The sequence below is a fragment of the Cucumis sativus genome, chromosome 6 (assembly GCF_000004075.3).
Source record: "Cucumis sativus cultivar 9930 chromosome 6, Cucumber_9930_V3, whole genome shotgun sequence".
NCBI classification, from domain to species: Eukaryota; Viridiplantae; Streptophyta; class Magnoliopsida; order Cucurbitales; family Cucurbitaceae; genus Cucumis; species Cucumis sativus.
Window position 1 is genome coordinate 26,840,084 of NC_026660.2, and position 15,026 is coordinate 26,855,109.

The 15,026-nt window shown below is 32.5% G+C and overlaps 2 protein-coding genes across 3 annotated transcripts; one reads left to right on the forward strand and one right to left on the reverse strand.

Moving 5' to 3' along the window:
* Nucleotides 1-434: 434 nt before the first annotated feature.
* Nucleotides 435-4,292, forward strand: LOC101206937 (polyadenylate-binding protein 3). Of its 2 annotated transcripts, XM_011659664.2 has the most exons (7): nucleotides 471-743; nucleotides 856-958; nucleotides 1,060-1,130; nucleotides 1,731-2,276; nucleotides 3,432-3,623; nucleotides 3,790-3,920; nucleotides 4,010-4,292. In XM_011659664.2, exons 4-7 carry the CDS (start codon nucleotides 2,271-2,273, stop codon nucleotides 4,056-4,058), a joined length of 378 nt encoding a protein of 125 aa, XP_011657966.1. In that variant the 5' UTR covers nucleotides 471-743; nucleotides 856-958; nucleotides 1,060-1,130; nucleotides 1,731-2,270; the 3' UTR covers nucleotides 4,059-4,292. The 2 variants fall into 2 exon arrangements, with proteins under 2 accessions (XP_004143458.1, XP_011657966.1); XM_004143410.3 differs by lacking the exon at nucleotides 1,731-2,276 and having other exon boundaries at nucleotides 435-743.
* A 1,991-nt stretch (nucleotides 4,293-6,283) lies between these two features.
* On the reverse strand, nucleotides 6,284-9,302 carry LOC101207177 (phospho-2-dehydro-3-deoxyheptonate aldolase 2, chloroplastic). Its single transcript, XM_004143411.3, has 5 exons — nucleotides 8,560-9,302; nucleotides 8,177-8,454; nucleotides 7,635-7,911; nucleotides 7,283-7,528; nucleotides 6,284-6,859 (listed from the first exon to the last, which is right to left on the reverse strand). Exons 1-5 carry the CDS (start codon nucleotides 9,085-9,087, stop codon nucleotides 6,593-6,595), a joined length of 1,596 nt encoding a protein of 531 aa, XP_004143459.1. The 5' UTR covers nucleotides 9,088-9,302; the 3' UTR covers nucleotides 6,284-6,592.
* Between the last annotated feature and the right edge of the window lie 5,724 nt (nucleotides 9,303-15,026).

Consider the following 15,026-nt stretch of genomic DNA (forward strand, 5'->3'; position numbering starts at 1 on the left):
ATAAATGAAATGCATAGAGTTTGAGGTAGACAATCTATTAGGCTACTATCGGTAATGGATAGTTCAAGCTCGGAAGAAAAGAAGCATTTGTTTCACTCAATTCACTTTTGTTGTGGTGCAGACTCAACAGAAGTGAACATGCTTGAACCTCAAAGAGTTGTATTGAATACACAAAATGTCTATAGGTAAACTAAGGGGTTACAAACAAGTTGTACACTCAACCAGTTTTTTAGTTGTAGAAAATTTGATTTCTGTCGGTAGCAAAATGTAATGCTTTAATTTATTAAGGAATGCTAACTCACTTCTGTAAAGATGGGGGGGAGAGAGTGCACAAATATAAGCAGTTTCATCTTACAATGCCAAATTCTAAACTTAAATATTGACAATGTAACACAAACCCTAAGGCAATTCATTGGGATTAAAGAACTGTAACATAGAGGTGAATGAACCAAAGATCCAAGTCTTTGGGCTGAGCTCTCATGGACTTGGGTTGACTCACGCTTGGGACCTTAACTAGCAGTCCTTTGAAACGAGTCTTTATAGCTGATTTATTGTTCATTATAAAATGGTCCACGGTTGGGCTCTATAGATTACCCTATATATCGATCGTATTGCGGAAGCCTGTTCGGACACAATTAGGAAGAACGGAAATGGAGGAAGAGGAACACGAGGTTTACGGCGGAGAGATCCCGGTCGAGGAGGGTGACATTGACATGTCTGCCACTGATGACGACGCCATCAAGGTTCCCTCTGTCCTCTATTTCACAACTGTGGAGATCCATTATCAATACAGTTGTGTGATGAAAGCTTCATCTGTTTGGTGTTTGAATTTGTTGTGTTCTGTGGATGTTGCAGGAGCTGGACGAGATGAAGAAGAGATTGAAGGAGATGGAGGAGGAAGCAGCTGCTCTTCGCGAAATGCAAGCCAAGGTAGAAAAGGAAATGGGCGCTGTTCAAGGTTTACTTCCATCTCGAATTACCTTTGACTATATTAATTTTGAAGTTCATATGAAGCTACTGTAGCGTCTTCCATCTGCCTGATTATAGTATCTCATACAGATCCTGCTGGTTCGGCTGTAAGTCAAGAAAGCAAAGAAGAGGCAGATTCGCGATCTGTATTTGTTGGCAACGTGAGATGAGAACTATGGTCTTGATATAAGCACGCTATTCTTCGTGTAGTTGGTCAAATGCTATTTCATAACCATGTTGATCTTGATAATATTTCTTTTGCAACCTGACTAATCAGTTTACACTACTTGCTAAGTTGTTTTCTTGTTAATTTCTGTAGATGAGCATATCCTAGGCGAAGATTAGGTTTACGTAGATGTCATTTGTTCCTGCAAAGCAATTACTGTCTTAAACTTACACCTTTAATCTATGTCCAGTCAAATCTAATTAGGGTTTGATAAAATGGTTTTGGGTTCCTTTTCCTTTCTTATGGTATTGGGGGTTCCACGAGCTTAAGTTAGAGATATTGCAATCATGTATTACTTGAAGTCTTGGAAGCGAGAGTTTTTAGATATATTATTTTGATCCCTGCGTTGTGTGCGCTACTGGGATTCTTGCTACCTTTAGTTTTAACTTAAAGGGTTAAGTATCGATGTATCCATTTTTCTACAATTCTTGCCCTAGGTTTGTCTTTTTTTTTTAATTCCTTTGTTATGTTGTGGATGTGCTTCTTCACCATGTCAGAGTAGATGTTTAACTTATTTGTCTCGCTATGATCGCAGGGTCATTCATTTTACCCGAAGTTCTCAGTATTTGCTCTGGGATGATTGCAATATAATTCTATTAGGAAAATTACTTATTGTGTCATTAAGATTGTATTCAAGCAGTAAAAGAAAGAAAATTTATGTGTGTTTGAAACAAATTGAAGGAAAAAAGATCAAAATAAAAGAAAAGAAGTTTCTCTTCTTTACAAAAAAGAGAAAAAAGAAAAAGAAAAAGAAAGAGAAAAAGAAATATATAAAAAAAAAAGAGTATAAGATGGAAAAGGAACCTTTGTAATTGATAGGGGGAAACTGAGTGACCGAAAAAAGGAAGAGGAAAAGGAATGTGAAGATTGGGAAAATGAAATTGGTGGATTTAGTTCATTTGATCCAAAAAAAGTATATATCATTGTGAACTTAGGTAAGGATGGATGGAAATGTGAACTAAAGAAGCTTCAACTTCAATACATGAGGGCATGATCACATCAATGGAGACAAATCATTTGCATGCATTGTTAGTTGCAGAGCATTGTTACTTGCAGAGCATTGTTGCTGCTGGGAATGATGGTAATGGTAACTTTTGCTTCATAAATGAGGGCTATTTAACTGTCCTTGTGGGGGTACATAATTTTGCTTTTCTTGTGGTTTTGATATCGATATCTTGGTTCTATTATATCCCTCACAGGTATTGCGTGCTGAAATTTGTCACTGGCAACTATCTATCCTCAGTAGATCAGTTCCTTGGATAGCTTTAGTACAATTTATTTTCCCCCTTCCTTTTAATTTTATTTTGCGAGGCTTTACCTTCTGAGTGCCTTGTACTATAAGAGTTTCTGGCTTCTGTCTATGCTTCAAATCTGCCTCTACGAAGAAGAGATATTGAGTATTCATTTATGGCACTTGGCAGTAGTCCTCCATGTGGTTTAGGACGTCTGGCAGTTACCAATGAATGATTTCCTTGACTTAATGTCAATTAAATCACAACTTGAGGTGGTGGAGAGTTTTTAGTAGTAGTTAGGATAGTTTTATGAATGATGGAGATGGGAGTGAGAATTGCTCATGAAGTTTATCCTATCCGAAAGAGATATGCTTGGTGCAAATGAACTATGTATTTCTAAAAGTGGACACTGGACAGTGCTTGAGGGGAGGTGCTACTAGACATACACTAAAATTAACTCTCATACACATTTATGGATGACAAACAAGTCCCAGGCAATGTTGATTGCTTAAGTTTGTCTTAGTTGCCTCCTTTTGAAGTGGCTAAATAATAGAGTCGGGATTGCTTTTATCATTGACGTGTCTGCAACTAAGTAGATGCTTTTACAAGACCCTTCTGTGGTTGGCATGAGTCATGATGCATACGGAAATATATATATATATATATATATTAATGTTTGAACATGACCTTTGGTTACTGATGTTGGAGTAAATATCCTACACCAATTCCGTAACTTTTCTGTTGCTCTAGGAGCAGTTATGCAGGAAGATTGGTTCATCTTCTTTTCTAGTTTTTAACTTTTAAGATAAAGGATAACATGATCCATCAGGTTAAAGAAGAATCAATCAACGTGTTTGAGCTGTTTATTAATTTTGAGTGCACTAAAATATGCCTACTTTTTGAGTTGGTCCTCTTTGGTATTATACTGTTATCGTTTCCATGCTTTGCTTATGATGTAGTTTGTGTTTGATTAAATAACATTTAAGATGGAATTGAACTTGCAGGTTGATTATGCGTGTACACCTGAAGAAGTACAGCAGCATTTCCAATCTTGTGGTACTGTCAACAGGGTTACTATTCTCACGGATAAATTTGGTCATCCCAAGGGCTTTGCTTATGTGGAGTTTGTTGAAGCCGAAGCTATTCAGGAGGCACTTCTTTTAAACGAGACAGAGTTGCATGGAAGACAATTGAAGGTAGCTCCTTGGAGAAAGATGATTTAAGTTTATGTTTCGATTCTATCAAGTATTGGACATTGGCATACTAATTCCACATGTTATTATTGGCGCCGTTATCTGTGCATGTTGTTTGAGTTCTTGTAACCAATTATAAATGGTTTTAATATCATTCTGTTCATCTCAGGTTCAACAAAAGCGTACAAATGTTCCTGGGATGAAGCAGTATTTTCCTCAACGTTACAATCCTTACATGGGATATCGATCCAGGAGGCCTTACGTGCCCCCTTATTTTTACTCACCATATGGAGGATATGGGTAAGTTTCTTGCACCACGCACACATATGTATAGATTTACATCTACTAGAGATTGATACTCAAATTGTTTTCCCCACATCCTGCTGCAGGAAAACACCCCGTTTCCGAAGGCCCATGCGATACATGCCATACTACTAGGAAGGGCCTTGCCCATAATTCAATTACGTTGTGAAACTATATGTATGATTTTACTGTGGTTTAGATCCAATAGAACTATGGATTTGATTATCTTCAGCCTTTTTGTTGCAATTACATCAAATGATCTAATGTATGAGATATGGTAATAGTTCATCAGGAACCTATTTAGCATGTTCGATTGTTTAGGAGGTTTCTGGGAGAGATTGATGGTATGCTTGCATATTTCTGCCTCTATTATCCTCTCAAGTACTGGCTTTACTCAGGGGACGAGAACTTTCAATCAGACATTTAGGCTATGTTGGGTAACTATTTTAATTTTTGCTTTTGTTTTTTTCTGTTTTTGAAAAACAAAATGGTTTTTTAACTGATTTTTGTTTTATGCTTTTTAAGAACAAAATGAATTTTTTTAAAAGCTTTTTTATTTTTCTATTAAAAACAAGCTTCTTGTTTTTTTTTTAAAAAAATGAACAGTTACAAAAAGAAAAAAAAGGGTAATAGTCAAAAATAGAAAATTTAAGAAAATATTTGGAACATACGAAAATTCAAGAAAATATTTGGAATTTTTAAAGTTTTTATTAATAATATACATTGGTAGAAGGTTTAATATTTTAATTTAGTTAAAAGTGTCTCAACCAAAAAATCTATTTTTTAAAAAATTAATTTTTGAAAACAGGTGTTATCAAACCTGTCTTTAATGTTCCGTACTAATTTTTGGTTAAATTACGGTTTTCATCCTTAGTTTTGGTAATTCAAGTTTTAATTTATGTTTAGATTATGGAAATATTTTTTTAATGAGGGAGTACAGTTTCCACAGAAAATTAGGTTTAAAAAAGAGATAATTTTTCGTTTTGGTAAAAGCTTCAAAATGTTATATTTACAATGAATTTGAGTTCAGTTTCTAGGATTTTTACCATTTACTTTTGAGTTTTTACTAAAATCTGTGTGATTTTTTTTTCTTCCGGAATATTTTACTAAAATGTTATATGCAACTAACCCTTAATTATTAGACAGTGAACACTCTAGTATGAATTGAAAGAACTTTTTCTTTTCTTCTACAAGTCAAAACTAAAAGAAAATATAAAAAGGAGTTTATGTAAGGTGAGATTGCAGTGGAATTGGATGAAGAGGACAAAAATGAATATAACAAAGTGATAATTTACTCGTAAATTATTATTTTTTCCACCCATATCAACCAACTTGTTCTCTACTTTATACTCATCTTAAAAATTCAATATCTATGAAAATAATATCTATCAATGGGACATAACCTACTTCAACCGTTAAAACTCTAGCTAATGTCTAACTTCCTCCATCTTGGATGACAAGGAGAATACTATTTTATATTAAACGTATGCATATCTTCAATTAAAAAGTAACTCACGAACAATAATTCACCATTTCACAACTAATAACTATACATATGCATATCATGTCAATAATGGAATGAATAAAACGATGCATATCAGGCTTGTTTTAGGTAAAAAAAATATTGAAAATATTTAATTACAATGAGGCTTGATTTAGAACAAGAGAACCTAGAAAATTTCAAATAAATTGAAACATGCTGATTGTTTTATTTTTTTATTTTTAGAAAAAAAATTGAAGGAAGTCTACACATAGTTCAAAATGATCATATGGCAAATAAATTGTATGCTTGATGAATATGCGAATATACTAAAATGGAAAAAGAAATGATTGGAAGATATATAAGGCAAGTGAATGATTGAAAAACAAATATCAGACAATTCGACAACTAAAGATCTTTCAACGACTGAGAGATGCACTCACTGCATTTTTCATTTATAGAAAACTAAATTTTGCAAACAAAGGTAAGGTGTGCTCTGTCATTAATAAATTCTTCATCAAACAACTTATGATTCATAAATATAATATGCAAAATAAATAGGCAAAAATTCTATCTAAGACATTAAACCTCTCTAGTCCTCTATTAGTTATATCTATAAATATTTTAAATAGACTGATAGATATTTAAAAAAAAGGAATGAAGTTTTTAAACTGTCTCTTTAATCCAATATCCTACGAATATGCTGTTTTTCCAACTTTGTAAATTTAAATGAATTGACTCAAGATATACTATGGGTAACAATGGTTTGGAATTGAGTTCCTCTCAAGACATGAAAGCGTATATAGAAGATTATGCAAGTAAGAAATATCAAAGTTTCATTTTAATTATTAATTAGAATTTGTTTACATTGAAACTCTTCAAAATCTAAATTCCTGCTCCACAATTGGAGAAATTAAATTTCAAGAGTACATAAATGAATGAAAACTCAAAAGACAAACTAGTCAAATGCATGTTCTAAAACTTGTGACCTCTCCAGCTCCTTGGTTGGAGTTCACTTATTACCCACAGAAAAATACTCCAATCCTTCAAAACTAAAAATATGATCCTCAACCTTACCTCCTACCATTTATATATTGATGGAATGTGGTTACTGAATATTGAGTTTCTGGCAACTACCAACTCATTCACAAGTGAACACAAAATGGTAATCAGAAATTTCTCCGTCTGTTTAAAAGAAGCCTTGGGAAAGTGGGGATTGCTTTCCAATCCTCTTCTTCCTTAGCCTCTCTGCGATAATGAAAGCAAGCTCAAGAGACTGAGAAGCGTTCAGCCTTGGGTCGCAGTGTGTGTGGTATCTTGAAGATAAGTCGTCGAATGTTACGGTCCTGGATCCTCCAATGCATTCTGTAACATTTTGTCCAGTCATTTCCAAATGAATTCCTCCAGCATGGCTACCTTCTTGTTCATGCACATCAAAGAATGCTCGGACTTCGGCCTATAAGAAAAACGATTGGACACTTGGTTTAGAAGACGACGATCAGAATGTCAAAATCAGGACAACAGGGGAATTGCGGTGCAAAAGGGATATTGCAGGTTAGGTAGGATGGCTGCATATTTAGACTCTACGTCTCTATAATGAAACTACCGTCAGTTTAAAGACTAAATGTCCGACATTGTCATACACTAACTTCTCAGCATTTGAAAAAAATGATATATTAACAATCTTATATCAACTTATAATTGCACACTTCTGGTCCCCTCTGATTTCCCATAAAAGACCACTATTACCACTGTTTTCTCATTTCTTCTAACGTTTGGTGTTAAGAATAGGCTTTAGAAGTAACTATCACAATCTCTATATGTTCAATCATCTCACTTTTAGCAATCAGGAAATTATAGGAATAGAAGAGAGATTTACCAGAATTGCATCAAATGGACGTGTTTTAAGACCACAAGGTGCCTTAATGGTGTTTCCATGCATTGGATCACAGACCCATGTCACAATTTGCCCTGCCTTTCGTACGGCTCTAATCAAATGGGGAAGCTTTACTCTCTGGTTCTCGGCACCCATTCTTACAATGATTGTTATCCTTCCTGGTTTGTTAGCAGGGTTGAGGATTTCAATAAGTTTAACCAACTCATTTGGATCCATTTTGTTGCTCACCTGCATTGCCAAAACCATATTAATCATTGTTTGTTATGCATAACATTTAATTTATCAATAAACATAAGATTATCAAACGGAAGTAAAATATGCTTTAAGAAGCTACCTTAATTCCCAGAGGGTTAGCAACCCCTCTAAGGAACTCTACGTGAGCACCATCGAGTTGTCGGGTTCGTTCCCCAACCCAAAGCATATGAGCTGAGCAATCGTAGTAAAGGCCAGATGTTGAGTCCAGTCTGGTAAGTGATTGTTCATAAGGCAATAATAAACACTCGTGAGAGGTCCAGAACTCAGTTGTTGTCATAATAGGATGGTCGACAGTAAGTCCTGCAGCAGACATGAATCCAAGGGTCTCATCGACACGGCGAGCAAGTTCATGGTACCTGTTGAGCAATTTTACAATACAGTTTAAACATTGATGATTATAAGCTTCAGAACCGAGGACTAAGCAAGGTCTACACAGTTTCTCTTTATTATCTAAGAACTTAAATAAGCTTGCAAGTAGTACAGCTACTACAATAGGCTGATTCCAATAAGATCATAGTACATACATAATTAAAGCTACTAAATTCGCTTCAATTAAAGACAACTCATACTGCTTCTTAATACAAGACACAATGAAAAGCTGTACAGAAGAACTTGGCTTACCTATCACCCTGTTCACTGTTTTCAGCAAAATCAAGATTCCATTGGGTGACCCTCTGCATTGCAGCATATCCTCCAGTGGCGAAGGACCTAAGAAGGTTAAGCGTTGCAGCAGATTGAGTGTAAGCTCTAATCATCCTCTCAGGGTCTGGAATCCTTGACTTCTCAGTAAAATCATCGCCATTGATGTTGTCACCCTTGTAACTTGGCAGACTTACTCCATCCTTCACCTCAAGAGGATCTGATCTGGGCTTTGCAAACTGACCGGCCATTCTTCCCACCTAAATCAATATTAAGTTAGAGAGCAAAGAAACACCATGATTAGACAACAAGAAGTCCACAGAAAACAAAAGAATCTGAAATGAAAGAGTGGAAATGGATTGTACCTTGATGACAGGCATTTGTCCACCAAACATAAGGACAACACCCATCTGAAGAAGAATCCTGAATGTATCCCTAATATTATTAGCACTAAACTCCTTGAAACTCTCAGCACAATCCCCACCCTGCAAAAGGAAAGCATTCCCCAAAGCAGCCTCACCAAGCCTCTCCTCCAAACTCCTAGCCTCACCAGCAAACACAATGGGAGGAAACGACTCAATAGTTTTAAGAACAGAGTGAAGAGCAGACTGATCGGGGTACTCAGGAAGCTGCAAAGCCTTCTTCGATTTCCAGCTCTCCAAACTCCATTTCTCATTAGTAGTAGGCGCAGCGAAGGGCTTCTTCCGTGGGGCCTCAACAGCCACCTTGTCATTAGCCGGCTCTGCAGCGTGGACAGCAGAGATCCGTTGGCGAAGCCTGAGATGGGTATCGGATGGAACAGAAAAGGAAATGGGTCGTTGAGATTTAGTGTCAGGAAGGGGATTAAAGATCAATTTAGAAGAAGAGAGAGCGGCGGCATTGGAAAGAGCCATTGTAATGTTAAAAAGAAAAAAAGAAAAAGAAAAAAAGAAGGGTTTTTAGATCTGTAATGGAGTGGATTAACCAATCTGAAACAAGGGTTGAGGTGAGAGAGCGTGTGAGATGGGAAGAGAATGGAAGAGAAGGAGTTTATAAAGGAGGAAGGGGATGGTAAGTGCGAAATGTTGAAGATGGTAGGTAGGATGAGAGGAGGAAGTGGAGATGAGAGGCAATTTTCAAAGGGCTACCAAACGAAAAGCAAAGGCAAGGCGGCATTAATTAAATAAAATTAAAAAAAAAAAACAACAACAAAATTAAATTATTATTATTTTTTTAAAAAAAAAAGATGGATTGGGAGATGGTGGTCATCAAATTTGACTAATAAAAATGGGAAGCCCTTCCAAATCCAAACCCCAACAACTCCCTCTTTCCTTCCAACCCATTTCCAGGGACTTTTCAAAGGAAAAGTCTTCATATTCAAATTCAAATTAAAATCTCCCCATTCTAAATATTACAAAATGCGGGGAGTAGGTGAGCCTAAATACTTTTTTTATATTACATTTTTTAGAAGAATAAAATAAATAAGAGAAAATGGCGGCTAACCTAAGCTGCTCTCCTCGCCATCCTCTCCTTTCACTGCGTTTTCTTCATCTACGCCTACACTATTGTATATACATGAAGAAGAAGATAAAAGTAAAATTAAACGTCATTAATAGGAAAATTTGGACTTAAAAAGTCATACCTATATCCCAACCTCAATTCTCCCATCTTATATTTCTATATACCAATGTGAATGAATTAGGTATATGCTTTTTATTCCATTCTTTTATATTCTTAATCTCACGTGTGTGTTTGCTTTTTATTCAAATTGGTTTTTTTTTTTATCATGAAACATAGATTAATTAATTAGATTTTAAGTAGTAAAATCTATAAACCATTATTTTATGGTTATATGCTTCTTCTATTAGTAGTAATTAATCTAGCTAATAAACTTGTGTTAAAATTTATTAAGGAATCTAATAAATTTGAAGGAATAGAAAGGATTGTGCTTTTCTTTGCTTTTATAAAAACAAAAAAGAGAAGAAAAAACAAACGATAATTTTGGGATAGTTTGTGGAATTTGTAAGCTTTTGAAAGTTGAAGGGGGTTGATGGATCATGTGAAAACTGCGTCGTTTGGTTTGGTTTTTAGGGGAGATATTTTTGAAGGAAATATGAGCCTATGAGGCAGAGGCAGAGGCAGAGGCAAAGGCAAAGGCACGTGTCTCTCCTTCCCTTTCTTCTATTTTGTAACGTGGGGCACGTGATCTCATCTCTCTATTAAAAAATAGTTGGAAGTTGGAAGCATGGTGCTTCAGTTTTCGTCTTTTCTATGTTGCTTCAAACGATTTTTTCAATTCGTCTTCGATTACATTATCACTTAATTTTGTTTAAAAAAATTTTAAGATTCCAAACCTATTAAGATTCCTTCGTGCCTTTCTATGGAGACTGCATAGTCATTTTTTCAAATCTTTAATGTTTTTTTTTCAATTTGTTTATTTTTATCAAATACTATATGATCCAAATTGTTAATTTAAATTTGATGTAAAATTAGGTAAAAGTTTGATATAACTATGTAAAGATAATCAAATTTCAAAATAATAATAATAAAAGGTGAATTGTTTCGAATGGACTACACATAATTTGATGAATTTTATTATATTTTGTTATTTCTAACCGTTTTATAATATTGTATCTTTAAAATTTTAAATGTTTTAAATTTAAAACGTCCATAAGTCAAAAGAGTAAACAAATTATTACAAAAAAATTTATGGATGATAAAAAAAATAATCAGAAACTCATTGACAAGTTTGTGATGAGTTTGAATGAACAAGAGCTTAAAAAGATCATATGAAAGTTTGTTTCAAACAAAATGACAAACGAGCTTAATGTTGATCACAAAATGTTGGATTAGAGGCGATATGGATTACAAATCCAATATATATCTTGATGGTAAGACTTGTAAATCAGATAGCAAAGTAGATAACCAAACAAGTTCATAAACAATATCAACGTTAACACCCTATATTAAGTTTAAGTTGATGATAAAAATAAAAAACAAGAGAATGGTCTGTTTATTAGGTGTTCATCAACACCAAGAAATTGCCAATAAACACACAAAATCCAATTATTGAAGGTGTGTATCTAGACAAGACGTCACAATTGAAATTAGTAAAATCACCATGATTAAAATATTGGTTATTGTGGTAAGGTTTACATGAATTAGATGCAAACTAACTTAAATTTGTGGACAAGACAACTAATTAATATCAAGTTCAGAGATAGTCAAATACAACAATCCATACTTATTACTCTCAATAAGATGAAGAGTCAAAGATTAATAGGTCTCTAGTTATATAGATAAATAGATACACACAAGTGTGTATCCATTAAAAACAAAATTGAAAGTCCATAAATAATAGACGGTTGATAATCCTTTTAAAATTAAGTTTTAGTTTAATATAAAATTTGTTAGTCTGGAAGGATACTAAAGTGTGTTTAAAATAAATCATAGATCATTTCTAAAATAAAATCATAAACTTGCATAACTTTTACTATATATATATATTTTTAAAAGGTTGAGATGGAAAGAAAACGATATCGTTAAGATTTCAACCTCTATTTTTCAGTTAACTTTGCCTATTTCAACAATATAATTTTCGTCCTAAAAAATACAAAAATGTCAACCACTAGTACTATTATTACAATGTTTATTTTGAGTTACTAAAATATAATGTACTAATACATTATCAAATACACGTTATTATAATGGTGTAGCCAATTTTCGAAAGAATGATGATGGTGATTGAAGAATGTTAACCACAACTTTAGTTGAAAGTTGAAATACATGCCACACTTTCAAAATCCTACTCGATAATTAAATCACCTAAATCAACTTAATATTTATATTGATTAAAACGAAGTTTCATTACTTTAAATCAATAGTTACAATTTATTATAAATTTGTTAATGCACAACTAGGACATGTTTTATATATATATAGGTTTTTTTGCATATATTAGTTTGCTTGTTTTCTTTATTTAATGAAAAATTACCCACAAAGAAACTTGGCCCAATAATATGATGACATTTGTGTGCTAAACTTTGTTTAAATATATAGTTTTATTCCTTTACGTACTTTTAAAGCTAAATTATACAAAATTCCCCTAATTTATATATATATATATATTTAAAATAAAATAATATGATTAAACTTTAAATAAGAGTCGCAATAAAATATAAAACTTTTTTTTTAAAAAAAAAGTCAGAATAAAATATAAACCGAAACTTAGGTTCAAATATACAATCTTATCAAAATCGTAAGAACATTTTTGATAAATTCACAAGTTTTAACAATTTGTCCTATTTTTCACCTAAAATTGGACAAAAAAAAAGTTTAAAAAATTACAGTTGAGTCAGTTTTCTTTTAATTTTCTTCTACGTTATATTTGTAAAAATGAACTCCTAAGATATAGAAAAATGAAATATGGTACAATTTAAAAAACAAATGTTTCCATTGAAGTTGAAATGAACCTATTTGCAAAGACTAAATGGTCTAAAATTCTTTGATTTTATTTTTAACAAAACAAATAAAAGGTTATTATTGACTAACGGATTATTAAAAATTAATTGTATTTTTATATGAGATTAAACATGTGTTTTTGGAAGTAATAGGACATTAAAGTTGGTTTTAGGTGTGGTAGGTTTTAAGGTATTTAAATGAGTGCCCCGCAGTCCCATTCTATGCCTACTTGTATTGTATAAAGTATAAACACATGTTGGTTGTTTATTATTCTTATTATTGTTTAAACAAAGAGTTTATCGATTTAATTAATCATCTTACCTAACTTCGATAAGGAGGGGCCGATGTTTTGGTCTTAATTAATGAATTGATCGTTACCTACTAATTGACCAATAAAATTACCTAATAATTACCAAATCAGCATTTTTCTAATTATTTTATCAAATATCCAAATCATTCACGAGGTGTTTGGGCGTGAGTTTGGAACAGGGGTTTTGGCATTTGAACCCAAACCCATACCCATGTTTGGACACTAGAATAAAATTTGTGAGATTAAGATTCCAAACACTTGAGTTAAACCCATATTCAAATACTTCAAGATCTTATCATTGATCAATGATCGTTGGCAACAAATGTTAGCAAACTTCACGATGATTGATCAATGGTCACAACAATCGATCGTCTTAACCATTGGCTTTGGATTATCTTGATCGTCGCCATGGATCATCTTTATCGTCGGTGACCAATCATCTTGATTGCAGGTGACCTATAACTTTAGACGTTGCTGTTGTGGGGTAAACATCTTGATTGATAGCAACCAATCGTTACCATTAATTATTGATGTCATGCCTATTAACAAACGATCGTAGTGATGGTTAAAATGATCAATAGTCTTGACCTTTAACAACTGATTGTCATGATGTCGATGACCAACTAATCATCTTAAAATTGACGATCGTTGACCGTATTCACCAAGGCTTCCTACAACTAAACACTATTCAAGCCCATGAATTAATTTTTTTTAATTCAATTTAAAAAATCCATCGACCAACTCTAAACACCACCCTTAGTGACCATTGTTGGTCGACCACTAGGTGTCATTTCTGATAACTCTGTCGACGAACTTCCTACCACCAACTTTTGCAACTGGTGCAAATTTTGAAAGATTAATAAAAAGAATTTTTTGAAAAACTTTTTTTTGAGTGATTCCAAATATACCTTGAATTTAATCACAATAATATTTTTCAAAATACACATTTTTCATTCTTCTATTTCTTTTCTTCCGGTGTTTTTTTCTTCTAATAGCTGTTAGTATTAGACTTTTTTAAAAAAATTATCTATTTTCTCTTCTTTATTTAAAAATAATATTTTCTTCATTTTAGGAGATTTTTTGTTATATTTAATAAAAGATTAATAGATCGGTAATATAGTGAAAATTGTAAATATATATCACATATATACCATGGTTTACTTCTAGTTTAATAACATTTTCCACGTTTTTTTTGTAGTTAATTTAACTTGAAGACTTCTTTATTTGGATTGACATAAGAAAAAATATGTTTTTTTTAAAAGACTCATTGGTTTAAAATACATTGCATGTGTGTCATAGGAAGACAACCATAACTATGATTAAATGTACCTCTACTTGACTTTCATTTTTAAATAACATTTTTATTTATGCTTATTTTGAAACCTATAATTAGACCATTTTAATGTTGCTTAATTGAAACTTTCATAAACTCCATCAAATTACATATTTTTTTATATTTTATGAATACTTTGTAATATTTCTAATTAGACCATTCATATTAATATAACTGTAATCAAAGTTATTGTTATTAAATATCAAGATTTCTCATTTTTTACATTATTTTCATTAAAAGTCAGTATAGTCAAATAAATTGAAATTGAATTATATATACAAAATATGAATAAAAAAATCAATTAAAATTTTGATACAAAATAAGTTTGTGAAGGACGGTCAATAAAAAAAAATTAGAGTGTTTTAAATATATTTATTTAAAAAAATATTTCGAAAAAAGTTGAGCTTTTCCTGATCATTCAAGATAAGTTTTTGAAGTATATTTTAAATTATTTTTATAAAAAAATTTAAATAAAAGGAATATTTTTTAAAAAACAATTATTTTCTTAGATGTGTTAAACCATGAAAACAATATATTTGTAAAAGTTTGGAGAGAAAAGTTGATTGATAGTGAAAGAGTGTTTTGATCGTTAAACGTATGGAAGTTATGGAGCAATTTCATAGTTGTTAGTTTCTATTGTCTTTGTGTTTCTATATCTCTCTCTTCTCCTTTTTTTTTAGATAATATATCTTTTGCTTTATTCTTCGTCACCTAACTGTCTAAAAAAAGGTCACTATTTCTGTTTGTTG

What these genes read in the sequence shown, in the direction of transcription:
- LOC101206937 (XM_004143410.3), top strand. Translation starts at nt 651, where the DNA reads ATGGAGGAAGAGGAACACGAGGTTTACGGCGGAGAGATCCCGGTCGAG. An exon ending in CTGATGACGACGCCATCAAG is followed by an intron (nt 744 to 855) that starts GTTCCCTCTGTC and finishes TGGATGTTGCAG; the next exon opens with GAGCTGGACGAGATGAAGAA. An exon ending in GGAAATGGGCGCTGTTCAAG is followed by an intron (nt 959 to 1,059) that starts GTTTACTTCCAT and finishes TATCTCATACAG; the next exon opens with ATCCTGCTGGTTCGGCTGTA.
- LOC101207177 (XM_004143411.3), bottom strand. Translation starts at nt 9,087, where the DNA reads ATGGCTCTTTCCAATGCCGCCGCTCTCTCTTCTTCTAAATTGATCTTT. An exon ending in AACAGTGAACAGGGTGATAG is followed by an intron (nt 7,912 to 8,176) that starts GTAAGCCAAGTT and finishes ATTGCTCAACAG; the next exon opens with GTACCATGAACTTGCTCGCC. An exon ending in GTCCATTTGATGCAATTCTG is followed by an intron (nt 6,860 to 7,282) that starts GTAAATCTCTCT and finishes TTTTTCTTATAG; the next exon opens with GCCGAAGTCCGAGCATTCTT.